Source organism: Cyprinodon tularosa, unplaced genomic scaffold (assembly GCF_016077235.1).
Source record: "Cyprinodon tularosa strain WSP-4 unplaced genomic scaffold, ASM1607723v1 ctg867, whole genome shotgun sequence".
Taxonomy (NCBI): domain Eukaryota; kingdom Metazoa; phylum Chordata; class Actinopteri; order Cyprinodontiformes; family Cyprinodontidae; genus Cyprinodon; species Cyprinodon tularosa.
The window spans coordinates 562,921-576,608 of NW_024039637.1; the positions used below are offsets into that span (position 1 = coordinate 562,921).

The window sequence follows — 13,688 nt, forward strand, 5'->3', positions numbered from 1 at the left end:
GTGGTAGACAGACGTTTAAAAATGGTCTTCAAACATTTAATCTCATGAATTTGGGCTTTCACTGCCATCTACTGTCATATGAGAGTAAGTACAACTTGACGACCATAAGCTTTTTCATATTTCTTGTCATTTTAAACATGAAACTACCAAAGCACAAGCCAAGTACTAGAACTAAATGTTGAAAAGAAATTAAAAGCTAAATAAAATAAACCAGGTCACTTAATAAAGCTGCATTTTTTTGTATGCTTTGTATTTATATTCACATGATAATATTTTCAGAATTAATAATAACATTTCTGTTAAAGATTTAATTTATCTTCTGCACCAAGGGCATAAGTAGGGAGAATAAGCAGAGTGAGTTCTGTGTAATATCAAACAATATTATTGAAATCAACAGGATTTAGACAGGATCAGAAAGGAAGGTGCATCTTCTTTCTGCCTTTCCCCAAAGATCAGGGATCTCCTGGTTGTGTCTGGTGCTGCAGTGTTCTTATTGGGTAAAACGCCTTTAAATCTAGTGGCTGAGCACAAAAAACGCCACCAAACGTTATTAACGCCACCGCACGTATTTTACGCGAGCGCGCGGTTTTTACGGCACCGCGCGTTCTGGCTGGAAACGCGCGGTGACGTAAAAAACGCGCGCTCGCGTAAAATACGGGTTGGAACCGCGCGTTATTGTACGGACGATTATTGGTCCTTTCGGCTTGCCATATTATTGACAACAAGTGGCGCCTTCACTCGTTTGCCTTAACCATCAAGAAGATAACCACGAGGCACTTTGCTGAAAACGTGGCAGAAGATTTTGAGTCTGTGACGGAGGCCTGGGAAATCACACAGAAAGTCACCACAATCGGAACAGATAGTGCCCGTACCAATGACACAGCTCACATTTCAGCACATGCCGTGTATTGCTCACATGGTACAGAGGACGATCACAGTTTGTCTTAGTGACAGCGGGTTCACAGCCACACTGGCGAGATGTCGTAAGATAGTTGGGCATTTTAAACACAGCCCCTCAAACACAGAGGAACTGCACAACGAACAAACACAACTGGGCCAAGACAACGAGCCACTAGGTGGAATTCCACCCTGTTGATGGTCTCTCGTCTGCTGAAAAAACAAGATGCTGTTAAGGCTACGCTCGCCAAACAGAAGCACAAGCTCACCATGTTGAATGCAGCAGAATGGGACAGACTGCAGAGGCTCGAAACCCTACTTTCCCCATGCAGGTAAATACTCATCAACGTTCATTAATTGGATTAAAAACGTTATGACTTGACTATGAGAGTCCTGTATAATTTAAATTGCCTTTCCAAAATGTATTGTACTGAATAATATTAATATCACTATGACTACAGTATACAGTTTTTAATCCAATATTAAATGGCAAAATAATGTGTCACTGTAATCAACGTTTTGGCACCAAGGAACGTTGCATAAATTAAAAATGCTGTATGTAAACAGAGTTTGCAGAAATTAATCCATGCTTTATTTACCTGTAGAGTTGACAATTGCAATACCATTCTTTCTTGTCTTTCTCTGCTCTTTAGCACATTGAATGACAGTAGTGTAAAATTTGCTATATAAATGATATTGATTGCGTGATTAACTATCCTCTGCAGAGACGTGACAGAGCTCCTTGGGGGTGAGAATTATGTGTCATGCTCAGTTGTGTTGCCTGCTCTCCGCCACCTGACCCGCACCATGAAGGCCTCAGATGATGACCCAGCCTATGTGGTGAAGTTCAAGGCTGCTTTTGAAAAGGACCTGTCTCAGCGTGAGGATGCCCTAAATCACAGATTTCTACAAGTGGCTACAGCACTCGACCCTCGCTTTAAGGTGTGTAATGGTCTTCTTTATTTTTCTCTTTTATTGCTTATGACCCTTTTATTTCCTCGGCCCCCTCCCCTCTCTTATGGAATAACAACATCAACATGACTTGTATAGCACATTATCATACATAATTGTCATTCAATGTGCTAAAGAGTAAAAAAAATGAAAACAGAAAAAAATAATCCATGTTGTTTTATGGATTGAAGATAATTAACCAACTATTACCAAAGGCAGATGAGAATAATGCTATTTTTTATTTCTTTTTAAAACAAGATGACCATAGGCACAACCAGTAGAGGAGATTCTGGATGATGGAAACCATGTATACTAATGAATTTCATCCAGCTTGTACTTTGTAAATCTCTGATTAATGTGACCACAAACCTGATTCTGATTCTTATTCTGATCTTAAGGACCTAAAGTGTCTACCAAGAGGAGAGCGAGGAGAGGTGTGGACCAGCATCGAGGCACTGGTGCAACAACAACCAGGCAGAGCCACTCCGGAACGCACAGAGGAGCCAGCAAGGAAGAGGAGCCTCCTGCTGTATAATTCCGACTCTGAATCAGAGGAGGAAGATGGGCCCAAAGGAGCCGTGGCCCGCTACAAGGCAGAGCCTACCATCAGTGAGAGAGACTGCACACTGCAGTGGTGGTCCACTCATGAGAGAGCCCATCCACAGCTCTCTGTCCTGGCCCGCAAGTATCTAGGCAGCCCTGCCACTTCGGTACCCTGCGAAAGATTATTCTCCCTGGCAGGTAATATAGTTCAAAAGAAGAGGGCAGCCCTGAGCTCCGAAAATGTGAACAGGCTAGTATGTCTCAGCAACTGGCTGAAAGAGAGGAAGTAATAAGTTAAATGAGTATCCTGAGGCCAGTTGTGTTTCAAATGGGAAAAAATGGAGGTCACTCACTGTCACTTTATGTTGAACTGAACTGTCTGAATGGCCAATGTTATAAAGAGTTGGACTGAATTTCATTTTATTTCTGACTTATTTTTTGTAAACAGTTGAACTGTTGATAAATCCACGAATTGTGTTAAAGCCTCAGAGGCTTTTTGTTCTGAATGTACTTGAGAGTATTGCATTTTTGCATTTAAAAAGCAGTATTAAGCTCTACCTATACCTATAGAGCTACCTGAATTCTGAGTTTAGTGTTCCTAAATATGTTGAACTTTAAAATTTGCACTGGCATGTTGATATTTCTTTAAAGAAAATAAACAAACAATATTTTGTTTATTAAGCTTATGTGTTGTCATTCAAAATCCATGTGGAAAAAGTTACTTCCTGCTGTTTCCAAGTATGCGATTAAAATGCGATTAATTCGATTAATTAATTTCACAGTCATGCGATTAATCGCGATTAAAAATTTTAATCGCGTCCCACCCCTAGTATTTATATAAATGATCTTAATCGGCATGTGTCTGATGCAAATTTTCATTTTTATGCAGATGATAGAGTTATTTACTGCTGTGCGCCTTCTCTTAAACAAGCCATTGCGCACTTACAGAATGCTTTTAATGTGGTCCAAAATACTTTGCTACAGTTGAAACTTGTGCTTAATGCAGACAAAACTAAATGTTTACTTTTCACAGACCTTCGGAACAGGCCACTGAATGTTCCTTCAGTGGTTACTCCTGATGGATGTGAAATACAGATTGTTACAACTTTTGAGTATCTTGGTATTGTCATTGATGACCACCTATCATTTAAGCCTCATGTTCACTGTCTAGTGAGAAAGTTGAGACTAAAATTGGGTTTTTATTTTCGAAATAAGCTGTGCTTTTCTTTTAATGTAAAAAAAAACGGTTGGTGGCATCCACTTTTTTAACTGTGCTGGACTATGGTGATATGTTATATATGCGTTCATCTGCTCAATGATTGACGCAGCCTATCACGCATCATTGCGATTTATTACTAATTGTAAAGCTCGCACCCATCACTGTGAGCTGTATTCTCGTGTAGGGTGGTCTGCCTTGGCTACACGGAGGCTTTGTCATTGGTATATATTTATATAAGGCTATTCTTGGTGCGCTTCCATCTTATTTATGTTCACTTCTTATGAAAAAAAGTACTAGTCATTACTCTCTCCGTTCTCAGGCTGTTGTCTTGTTTTCTGTCCTGAGCTGGGTAAAAAGGCCTTTGCTTACTCTGCTCCCTTTACATGAAATTTGCTGCAAAATAACTTGAAACTTAGTAAATTGGTTCCTTTGAATACTTTTTAGCTGAGAGTGAGATGTTTTAAGTTGGACTCCCTCATATATCAATGTTTTAATTGAAATTTTATTATAAGTGCATATTTGGCTTTTATGTGTGTGTCTTTGTACGTATGTAATTATGTGATGTAATTTTGATGCCTATTTTGGCCAGGTCTCTCTTGCAAAAGAGATTTTTAATCTCAATGGGTATTACCTGGTTAAATAAAGGATAAATAAAATAAAAAAATAAATGTAACAGCTTAGCAACTTTGAGTTTAGTTAACAAGCTTTCTCTTAAGTCTTAAACGTTGGTATGAAACAGCCCAGGTGAAAATGTGAAAACTAGTATTACAGTTTATTACAACTTGATTAATAATTCTGCGCACAGTGTAAGCTCTTGCACATTGCTGATCAAGTGTCATGAATTGACCACAGTTTCAGTAACAAAGGCCATGGAGACATTCTTTGTTTAATCAAAATGAAAGAGAAAATGATCCTGACAAAGGATAATGCAGGAATGCTTTTAAGAGGTTTGTAGGTGGCTTTGAATTCTAAAGTGCCTATCAAGTCTAGATTTCTTTGCGAACATTTTTTCACAGGACAGACATTCATAAATCTTACCTGTGTGAGTTCTCATGCGATCCATTAAATGTTCTTCTTTAAGGAAGTTTTCTTCACATGTCAAACAAGGGAAAGGTTTATCTCCTGTATCTCCTGCCTCTTGCTTCAGAACAAGCTGCTCTTCCTGCTCACTTATAGGGAGCTCCATGGTTTCCTCTTTTGTCCAGGAATGTTCTGGTTCTTGCTGCTCTTCTTTTATCTGCAGGGGTTCTGGTTCCTCTTGGTCCAAACTGGGATTCCTCTCCTGTTCATGGAGCTGCTGGTCAGAGAAATCCTCCTCTTTTACAACAGAATCCTGAAGGCGGTCTGAAAGGCAAACACAGGAGGAAGACATTCTATTGGTGGTTAAATAACATTAAATTTCAGTCTGTACATTCTGGCCTAAATTTATTTCCCCACAAATAATTATTAAAAAAAGATAAAACATTCTATTCATCACCACAGTGACTGACTGGCAAATGAGGGAGTAATATGTCACCCTAGCCTCAGAAGCGCTTCCTGTACACCTCTGCCTGGAAGAGACAGACCCCAGCCGAATGTGTCAGAGGTTGAGCAGATTTTAAATGATTTTCTGATTAAATTTCTCTGCTCTATCGTATTAAAAATAAGCATTGCAGTAAGAAAGAGAAAAGAGGCCTAAATGACAGAGCCTTCATAATTTCTTGCTAAAACTGACCCAATCAGCAGGGTAACAGGGTTATGCTTTTTTCCCTGTAAAAATTGTTCGAACCAGAAAATGAAGTACAGTAAAAAAAAAAAAGATCACAGTGAGACAAGAATTCAGTTGTTAGACTTAAGACAACAGTGTTTCCCATTAATGTGGCGGCCCGCCACAGCCTTGTTTGGGCCGCCACAGTCTTATATAGACACAGAGAGACAGATGGTCATTGGCAGTTCTACTCCCCAGGGTGAAACCCACTCCTAGCGCCAGTTATATTTTTTTGGAAGCGCAAGTCCCGCCCTCCTTTATTAAAATGCCGCCCCAGCTGCCTGGTTCGCCCGTGCAGTGTTGCCAACTCAGCGACTTTGTCGCTATATTTAGCGACTTTTCAGACCCCTACAGCGACTCTCAAAAAAACGACTAGAGACAAATCTAGCGACTTTTCTGGTGTCACTGAAGACGTCATACACAGTCCGCTTTGTTTTAAAAACATATAAATATAAAAAAATATAACCGTGGATGTCTGGGGTACAGTGATACGCCAACATGTTATGAATGCTTAAGTCGTTGCCCATAGGAAGACATTACTTGGATTACAAAACTGATATCTTCGGAATGGCTTCAAATGACAAAATTAATATGGGTGAATAGAACATGATGTAATAACTAAAATCAAGGGGCCAATGTAAAAAAAAAAAAAAAAAAAAAACAGTGTTCCCCTTTAAATTGCCCAGCTCCATCTTGGATCTGATTGTCCTTCATGTTCCTAACAGAGCACTTCCCTCTCAGTCTGCAGGTTTACTAGTGGTTCCTAGAATTTCTAAAAGTAGAATGGGAGGCAGATCTTTTAGTTTGAGGCTCCTCTCCTGTGGAACCAACTACCAGTTTTAGTCCGTGAGGCAGACACACTGTCTACTTAGTTGCACTATGTAAATGCAGTCAAAACACTGGTGGAGAAGCATCCCTGTTTGTGTGAACCAGGGTCTGAGAAAGGATGGTACTCATGGTTTCACAGCCTGAAATTTAAGCTTGGAAACTACCGGCAAAAGTTAAGTGCAGCAGCATGCCCTGAAGTTACCATAAATAAAAGAAAAACTTGAGGTTCAAGGGGAAGATGTGTCAAGAAGTCAAAGAAGGGTGAGGTAAACTACTGTCCTGATCCACCTGAAGGACAAAATCCTGAAAGAATGGAGGAGAAGTGCAAGATAATGGAGACTGAAATGCAGAAGAAAGACCTGATCACCAGCTGCTAGAGGATCTGATGGTTTATACATTTTCTGAGCGTAGAAAATAAATCATTGGAGATGAACCTCACATCACAATTTCCCGATGGCCAGCTCTGTTTCAAGAGAAACAGGTGATTACATGATGTATTAATTCCAAGAGATATTATATCCTGTTATGTTAGACAATGTTAACTGTGCTATTGAGAAATATGTTTTTGTTTCCTGTATATTTCCTTAGATTAGGGCAGAATTTAAGAGGATCGTTACCACAGACCTTGTGGTATCCTTTCTTGGCGGACTTGATGGCCTGGTCGCAAAGTCTGGAAAGAAGCAATCGCTCAAAGACATTCTGGACTGCCTTGAGAAAGATGTAAGTAGAAGTGAGAATGACAAGAAATTCAGGCAAAAGTTCAATGCTTACTACAAGTCTTTTGTAATCATGTCTTGTAGGACACAAACGAGAGGAGAAGGGCTGCTGCTCTGCTTGGTCTGCCACACTACATGTCAGGAGAAGATCCATCAGATGTTTTTTAAAGTGTTTAACAGAGACGTTAGCACCTCGACGTTAAACACTTTAAAAAACTCTGAAAATGGAATACGAAAGGTGGATTCTTGATTCTCGACGTCGGAGTACACAGAGTGAAGCGAAAAGACTACAACTGTGTAAACAGGCCCCATTTCCGTTTCCGGTGGCAGCGGAATATTGACTATTCCTGCAGAACTCAATGGGATTTACAAAATGCTAAATAAAACACTACAGGAACGTTTTTTCTTTACGAAACTTTTTTTGGAACGTCATTGAACAGCGCTGACGACCCGGTGAGTAGCATATTTTAAAAAAAGAACGTTTAAGGTTGTTTTAAGGACATTATCGGACATGCACTATGCAAGCCATTCTGAAGCAGCCAGGGGGTGATTCTAAATGAGCCAAAAAGCAGAGACAGGAGCAATTGTCAAAATTTTGGTGTCGATCATTCGATTTCATCCTGGACACTACAGAAAATGGGCTTAAAGTGTTAAAAAGTGAACTTCTCCTTTAAGCAGATACTAGCCATATTCACTTTGTTAGGCAGGTTTCGAAGTGATGGTCTCAACTGTAATTTGCTTTAGGCAGACTTGCATTATCTTATTTATGCAAAGCTTCATGCACCCTTGGGTTTAAAGAGCTGTTTATAAACCATTTCTCTAATAAATTTAATCTCAACTGTACTCTGTTCTAGCTGATCCCTCCCCACAATAAATCTAATGTGAAATGCTCTTAAATGAACAAATTCAAAACTTAAAACCTTTCACTGTTGGACTTCAGAGCTTATTGTGGATACTTTTAACCGCAACTGTTTTTTGTGGTCTCTGATCTATTGAGCTTTGTTACCACAATTTGTGAAAATAAATGTTTAAAAACATTTGAGTTCTAAGTGCATTCAGTGTTGTCTTTTGGGATGTTGGTGAACTTGCCATTATTAATTAACATAAGGGATAATATCTAAAAATATTAGTCTATTTAATTTGTAATTTTAAGTTCAATTGCTGCCTTAAAAACATGAGTTAATGTAACTTGAAAAGGCATTTTATTTTGAATTGTGTTATTTTAACATAAAAAAGTGATTTAATAGAATATGTAATTGCTTATTTCTTTGAAAAGAGAAAGCAAGTTGACTCACACATAAGGCAGTGTTTTCAGTTGTTTTTACTTGTGTTGCTGAGTTTAAACGGCAATTAATCAATAATTGAAAAATTGGTATAACTGAATTATTTGAGTTAAAAGGATATGTTGGTAAAAGTTCACTTGAAAACAGAATCTGAGTTTTGGTGAATGAGTAATGTAATATAGTTGGTCATTTCAACTCAGTGTATCAAGTAGAAACAATAAATTATTATCAACTGGGAAACTTTTCAAACTTACCTACTTAGTTGAATGAAATCTTTTCTCAAAGTTGAGACAACTTATATTTTTAAGGCTGCAACTGAACTTAAAATTGTAAGTTAAACCACCCTGATAGTTATTACAGTGTAAGGACCCCTTTTTTCCTCATTCTATCTCTATTGTCTCACTCTGTAGAATCAGACTTCTTTTCACCATTAATTTCTGTTTGGAGGAAACAATGGGTGTTTTTCATGTTTGTCATTAATTATAGAACTGTACAGCACTTGCTTTTTTATCCATACATTTAATTTTTATGGCTTGGAAAAATAAAGCAATATGAAGTGATATTGCAAAATCGTATTGTGACCAAAGTATCATATCCCAACACTCATGCAGATACTCAACCCTATTCAACAGCATGGTTGTGTGTCGAGTGTGGTAGAGTGAACGATGTTAATCGTTTAAACTCACAAACCTTTGCTCTAAACCTGTCTGCCATGCGTTCAACTTGGTCTCTGCGCGCTCAGCTCTGCAGGATTAACTGATGTTTTGCTTCTAGCTGTGGTAGCCGCTGCTTCACTGGACTCATCCATCATTCTCTTTGTTTACGCTTCTTCTGATTGGATGGGTGGAGTCACGTTATTAGACACACGCTGCAGCGTCTTAAAGGGGAATGGAAATACCAAACATTCACTTTATCATCCAGGCCTACATGAGGTTGAAGAACTGTGGTAGTTTGTTCTTCTCAAGGTGAGCTAATAACTGGATAATTGAAACACAGTCAGCATGGAGGACGTCCCAGTGCTTTACAGACGCTTAGAAACAGCAGCTGCAGCATTTTAGCCTTTCTTCACCTCATCATGTTATTCTACACAAAATATGTTGACTTCAATCACAAAACACCAGTTCAATCTTTTCCCTCCTCAGGAGTAAAAACTAATCCACCCTGAATTCTTTCAGATCTTCTGAAACGACAAGGCGTGTCAGTGGCGGTTCTACTTTGTCGCTATATTTAGCAACTGTACAGACCCCTCCAGCGACTTCTTTTCAAAAAAGCGACTAGAGACAAATCTAGCGTCTTTTCTGGTGTCACTGGCGGCGTTTGGAGAATCTTAGGTGAAAGCATGTATCGTTCCTAGTCTTGTCCTCCAGCGGCAGGAGCTGCCGTGGGGCGCCTCCCCCTTCCCAACCCCGCTCTCCCGCTTCAGCAGGAGTCCCTCTCAGCGCTGCAGTCAGAGCCACAGCATGTTTACCCTCAGGGAGCGAGCGGGATGTAGTAAGAAGACGTTACTTGGATATAACCTAACAGAATATCTTCAGAACGGCTCCAAATGACACAAAACTCATATGGGTGATTAGAACATGATGTAATAACGTAAAATCAAGGGCCCAATGTGAAAAAAACAGTGTTCCCCTTTAAGTGGGATACACCACGCTTAAAAATGTGCACACATGAAAACCCCCGAGGGTCAGAGACTCTCCCACCACAGTCTCCTAAAATCCTGTGGGAAACACTGGATATTATATAGCAACCATTTTGAGTCAACTCATCACATTATCTATTGAGCAAAACTATTTTTATAGGAATTAATTAGAATATAGATTTAGAGATTTTTCTTAAATATAGCTAGATTCCCCTCTCTGAACTGTTACTTTAAAGCTGTAAAAGGATGTCAGTGAATTGATAGAATTTAAAAACCACCCTCTAACATATAAAGCTGTAAGCCTCATTTATAGAAAGTATAAGTTGAATTTATTATTCTAAGTTTAGGATATATGTCTGTTCTTATTTGTTTGTTTATTAGTAAACTTTGAGTTAGACATATGTTGCCAATAATCTAGGCTTCCGTAGTGTGGGCAGGAAGTTCATGTTGTCATGGCAACATGAACACATATGTAAAAAAAAAATAAAGTAGAACGGCGGAGCTATACGGTTGTTTTACCGTTTTCGTTGCAAACAAGCCGTCATAACGCGTTAAAACAAGTCTCCTGTTCGTCATTTTGAAATGTAAGAAGGTAAAACGGAAAATTACAATCCTACAAAAGCCTTAAATGTCCAAATTCCATCTTATATTAGACATCAGATCATTCTCTATGGTCCTAAAATAGCACTTCTCTCTCAATCTGCAGGTTAACTAGTGGTTCCTAGAATTTCTAAAAGTAGAATGGGAGGCAGATCTTTTAGTTATCAGGCTCCTCTCCTGTGGAACCAACTACCAGTTTTAGTTCGTGAGGCAGACACCCTGTCTACTTTTAAGGCTAGGCTTAAAGCTTTCCTTTTTGATAAAGCTTATAGTTAGAGTGGTTCAGGTTATCCTGAGCTATCTCTATATATTGCTGCTATAGGCTTAGACTGCTGGAGGACATAGGGATCCCTTTTTCATATCACCACCACGCTGTGCTATTGAGAGCCGTGCTTCTGTTAGCTAGCTTGTTAGCTATCAAAATGGGAGAAACCTTTCTGCCAGTTTTAAAATATGAATTTCAATACACAATCCCTTTTCTTCCAATACAACCACAGTTGCTGCAAGCCGGAAATCTGCCACTATGCCGGAGAACTTTATTCCCAACAACAGATGATTTTACAAACTCCTCACCTGTAATTATGTGGTTTCCTTTTTTCGTGTGATGCTGTCGCTTGCCAAACTATAAACTGAGATTTAGGCCCCGTCCACATGAAGTCAAAACGAACACGAAACGCTGATATTTTCCAGAACGTTTGTCGTAAAGACGGAGACGTAAAATAAATGTGATCGTCCACACGAATGCATGAAAACGCTGCAAAATGTATGCCAGGCCTGTAAGTGGCGCTGTGGTGCCAAAGCAAAAATAAGCGACGAAATGTTGGGCATGGCACTAATATTTATACATGGTTGCCCTGCGGGTCCATTTTCGTGGTTAAGTCAAATTCAGGTGCTGAACTATGTCGTCGATAGTGCTCTGTTCTTCCTGGAGATATTCCAGAAGAAGAAGATTCTGTTGTAAGCCCGACAGCAGGGTGAGTAGCATGAGCAGCAACGGCGCCATTGTTGTTGTGATGTGTCGCGCATGCGTGTTTAGAGGCGACGCTATGACGCATGCTTGTAAAAAAAAAATATGCGGTTAGAGAGTAAAGATGGAAACGCGAAAAAGGCGTTTCAGAATCTTCCCACTCTGAAGGCTGAATAAAAAAAAGATCGTTTACAGACCCCCGAAACGCCGGCTTCGTGTGGATGAGAGGCTGGTTTGGTGAAAAATTTGTGCGTTTAGGTCAGGGTTTGTCTTCGTGTGGACGGGGTCTAATACTGCAGCTTTAGAAACTCTGGGGAGCCAACAATGTGCCGTTTTAAAAAAGACTAAATTTCTTTAAAAATTCCCTGCAACAAATAATTCAAATTATTTCTTTAAATAAATTTTTTTACCCAGGCCTAGTACTACTTAATATTTTATGCTCTCTCTGCTTTTTCTCATCTGGTCGGTTCCTGGCTGTGAAACCGTCCCGGAGATAAATGTAAACTGTGTGCTGCCGCACTCATTACATTAGTTTATAGATGTTGGAGCCTGTTTTTCATTGTAGCCCAGTTTCCCTTACTGTTAATAACTGCATGTTTCCAGGATTGGGCAAACTTTTTTCTCCCTGCTTCTTTCTGTATGTCTGCTCACACTGAGCCCAGTTCTGCTCGAGGTTTCCTCCAGTTAAAAGGGAGTTTTCTTCTCTACTGTCACTACAAGCATGCTTAGTGTGAGGGATTACCTTCAAGTCAATGAGTCAATGTACTCTGATTCAAAAATCAGTGGTGGATTTTATTTATGCTTCATCTTCTTCAAAAGTTACACCTTTTATTTTTCCATTTCAAATCTCAAATTATTTTTAAATAATTTTTTTTATACGGAAATCAGCATTATAGCACGAGAGTTTCCAGGACGTGATGAATTGACTCAGTCAGTCATAGTCCTCCATTTAGTTCAAGAGTAACGCGTTTTTAATGTCTGCATTTCAAGTCTCTGAAAAGTTTTAAAATAATATTTATGTGTAAATATTGGCCATTTTGTTCAATAGTTTCCAGGCTTTCTGATGAAGTGACACAAAATCTGTAAGAGATCACAGTACTGCTCTAGTTTCATGGGATACACCTTTTAGTTTTGCACATAAGGTCTCTAAATACCTTTTATATATATATATATATATATATATATATATATATATATAGAATAGATATCAATAATGAGAGCTATGCCTACACTTTTATTTTGAAAACAGGAGGTCGTACATGATGTAGCCGTTTTTATCTCGCTGTCTTGAAATGTTAGAGCGGCTTTCTCTGATCAGAGTTTACCAGGAGTGAAGAAGATGTTTAACCAGAGGAAATTTCTGTCGAATATATAACTTAAAACTAACTTTACCACATGTTTTAGCATAACAACGTGGACCCACTACGAACCGGAAGTTATCTTTAGCTTAGCATGTTGATTTTCTCTAATCAGTTTTCCAATCAGATGAGGCTAAAATCCACAGTGTGCATCATCAGGGAATCGTTTCTATCAGGTGTTTCCTACCTATCCGGTGTAAGATGATCTGGGGGATCCTGGTGAAATCCAGCAGTAGATGTTGATCGTCCATCTTTTCCTCCGAATTGACCAAACTCCCTTTAAACTCCGTGAATGTTTCTTCAGCAGGAGTTAACTGCTCGGTGATAAACTCTCCTTGAAGCTGGACTGAAAACATTCTCACTGCAAACACTCCCAGATTATCAGCCTCTCTACAATGACTCCACACACAAGCTAAGCTAATGCTGCTAATGCTACCCGATCCCTGACAACAGCTTTTTTTTTTTTTTTTTTTTTTTTTTAGAACTTTATTAAAAATTTTGTACAAACATACAGACATATTGTTACATAGAACATTAGACAGGTGCTCTAATAACAAAAAATAAATAAATAAGGAAAGAAAATAATGAAAAAGAGTATACTTACACTATTTTTTTGAAAAATCTTTCAAAAATATCTGTGGATGTGGTGCTTTGTTTACAATCAATTAATGTAAAGGTTTTCATGTAGTCTTTAAATTGAAGCAAGAAACATTTGAAGTTAGGGGATGTTTTGGAATGTTTGCATTTTTGTATATGAAATTTACCATACAAAATGAATAGATTTGTAATAAAAGCAGCATTCATGTCTCCATGGACAAAATAAAATATTACACTTTTATGGTCAATTACAATGTTTGTTTTGAGTTTACACATTATATATTGTTCAAGAAGAGTCCAGAAAATGGTAGATTGAGTACAATGATAAAATAAATGAGGTAAG

General features: G+C 38.7%; 1 protein-coding gene and 1 long non-coding RNA gene across 2 annotated transcripts in view; one reads left to right on the forward strand and one right to left on the reverse strand.

Moving 5' to 3' along the window:
• LOC119775320 (gastrula zinc finger protein XlCGF57.1-like) overlaps window positions 1-12,991 on the reverse strand; it is a 36,348-nt gene extending 23,357 nt beyond the window's left edge. The window contains exons 1-2 of the mRNA XM_038273260.1: window positions 12,936-12,991; window positions 4,649-4,954 (exon numbers count right to left, since the gene is read on the reverse strand). Coding sequence (XP_038129188.1) covers window positions 4,649-4,796 — 148 coding nt within the window. The 5' untranslated portion in view covers window positions 4,797-4,954; window positions 12,936-12,991. The remainder of the gene's footprint in view (window positions 1-4,648; window positions 4,955-12,935) is intronic.
• LOC119775338 lies at window positions 6,214-7,125 on the forward strand. The gene is made up of 3 exons (XR_005279639.1): window positions 6,214-6,666; window positions 6,774-6,905; window positions 6,986-7,125. It is a non-coding gene; the product is annotated as an uncharacterized LOC119775338 (long non-coding RNA).
• Window positions 12,992-13,688: the final 697 nt, after the last annotated feature.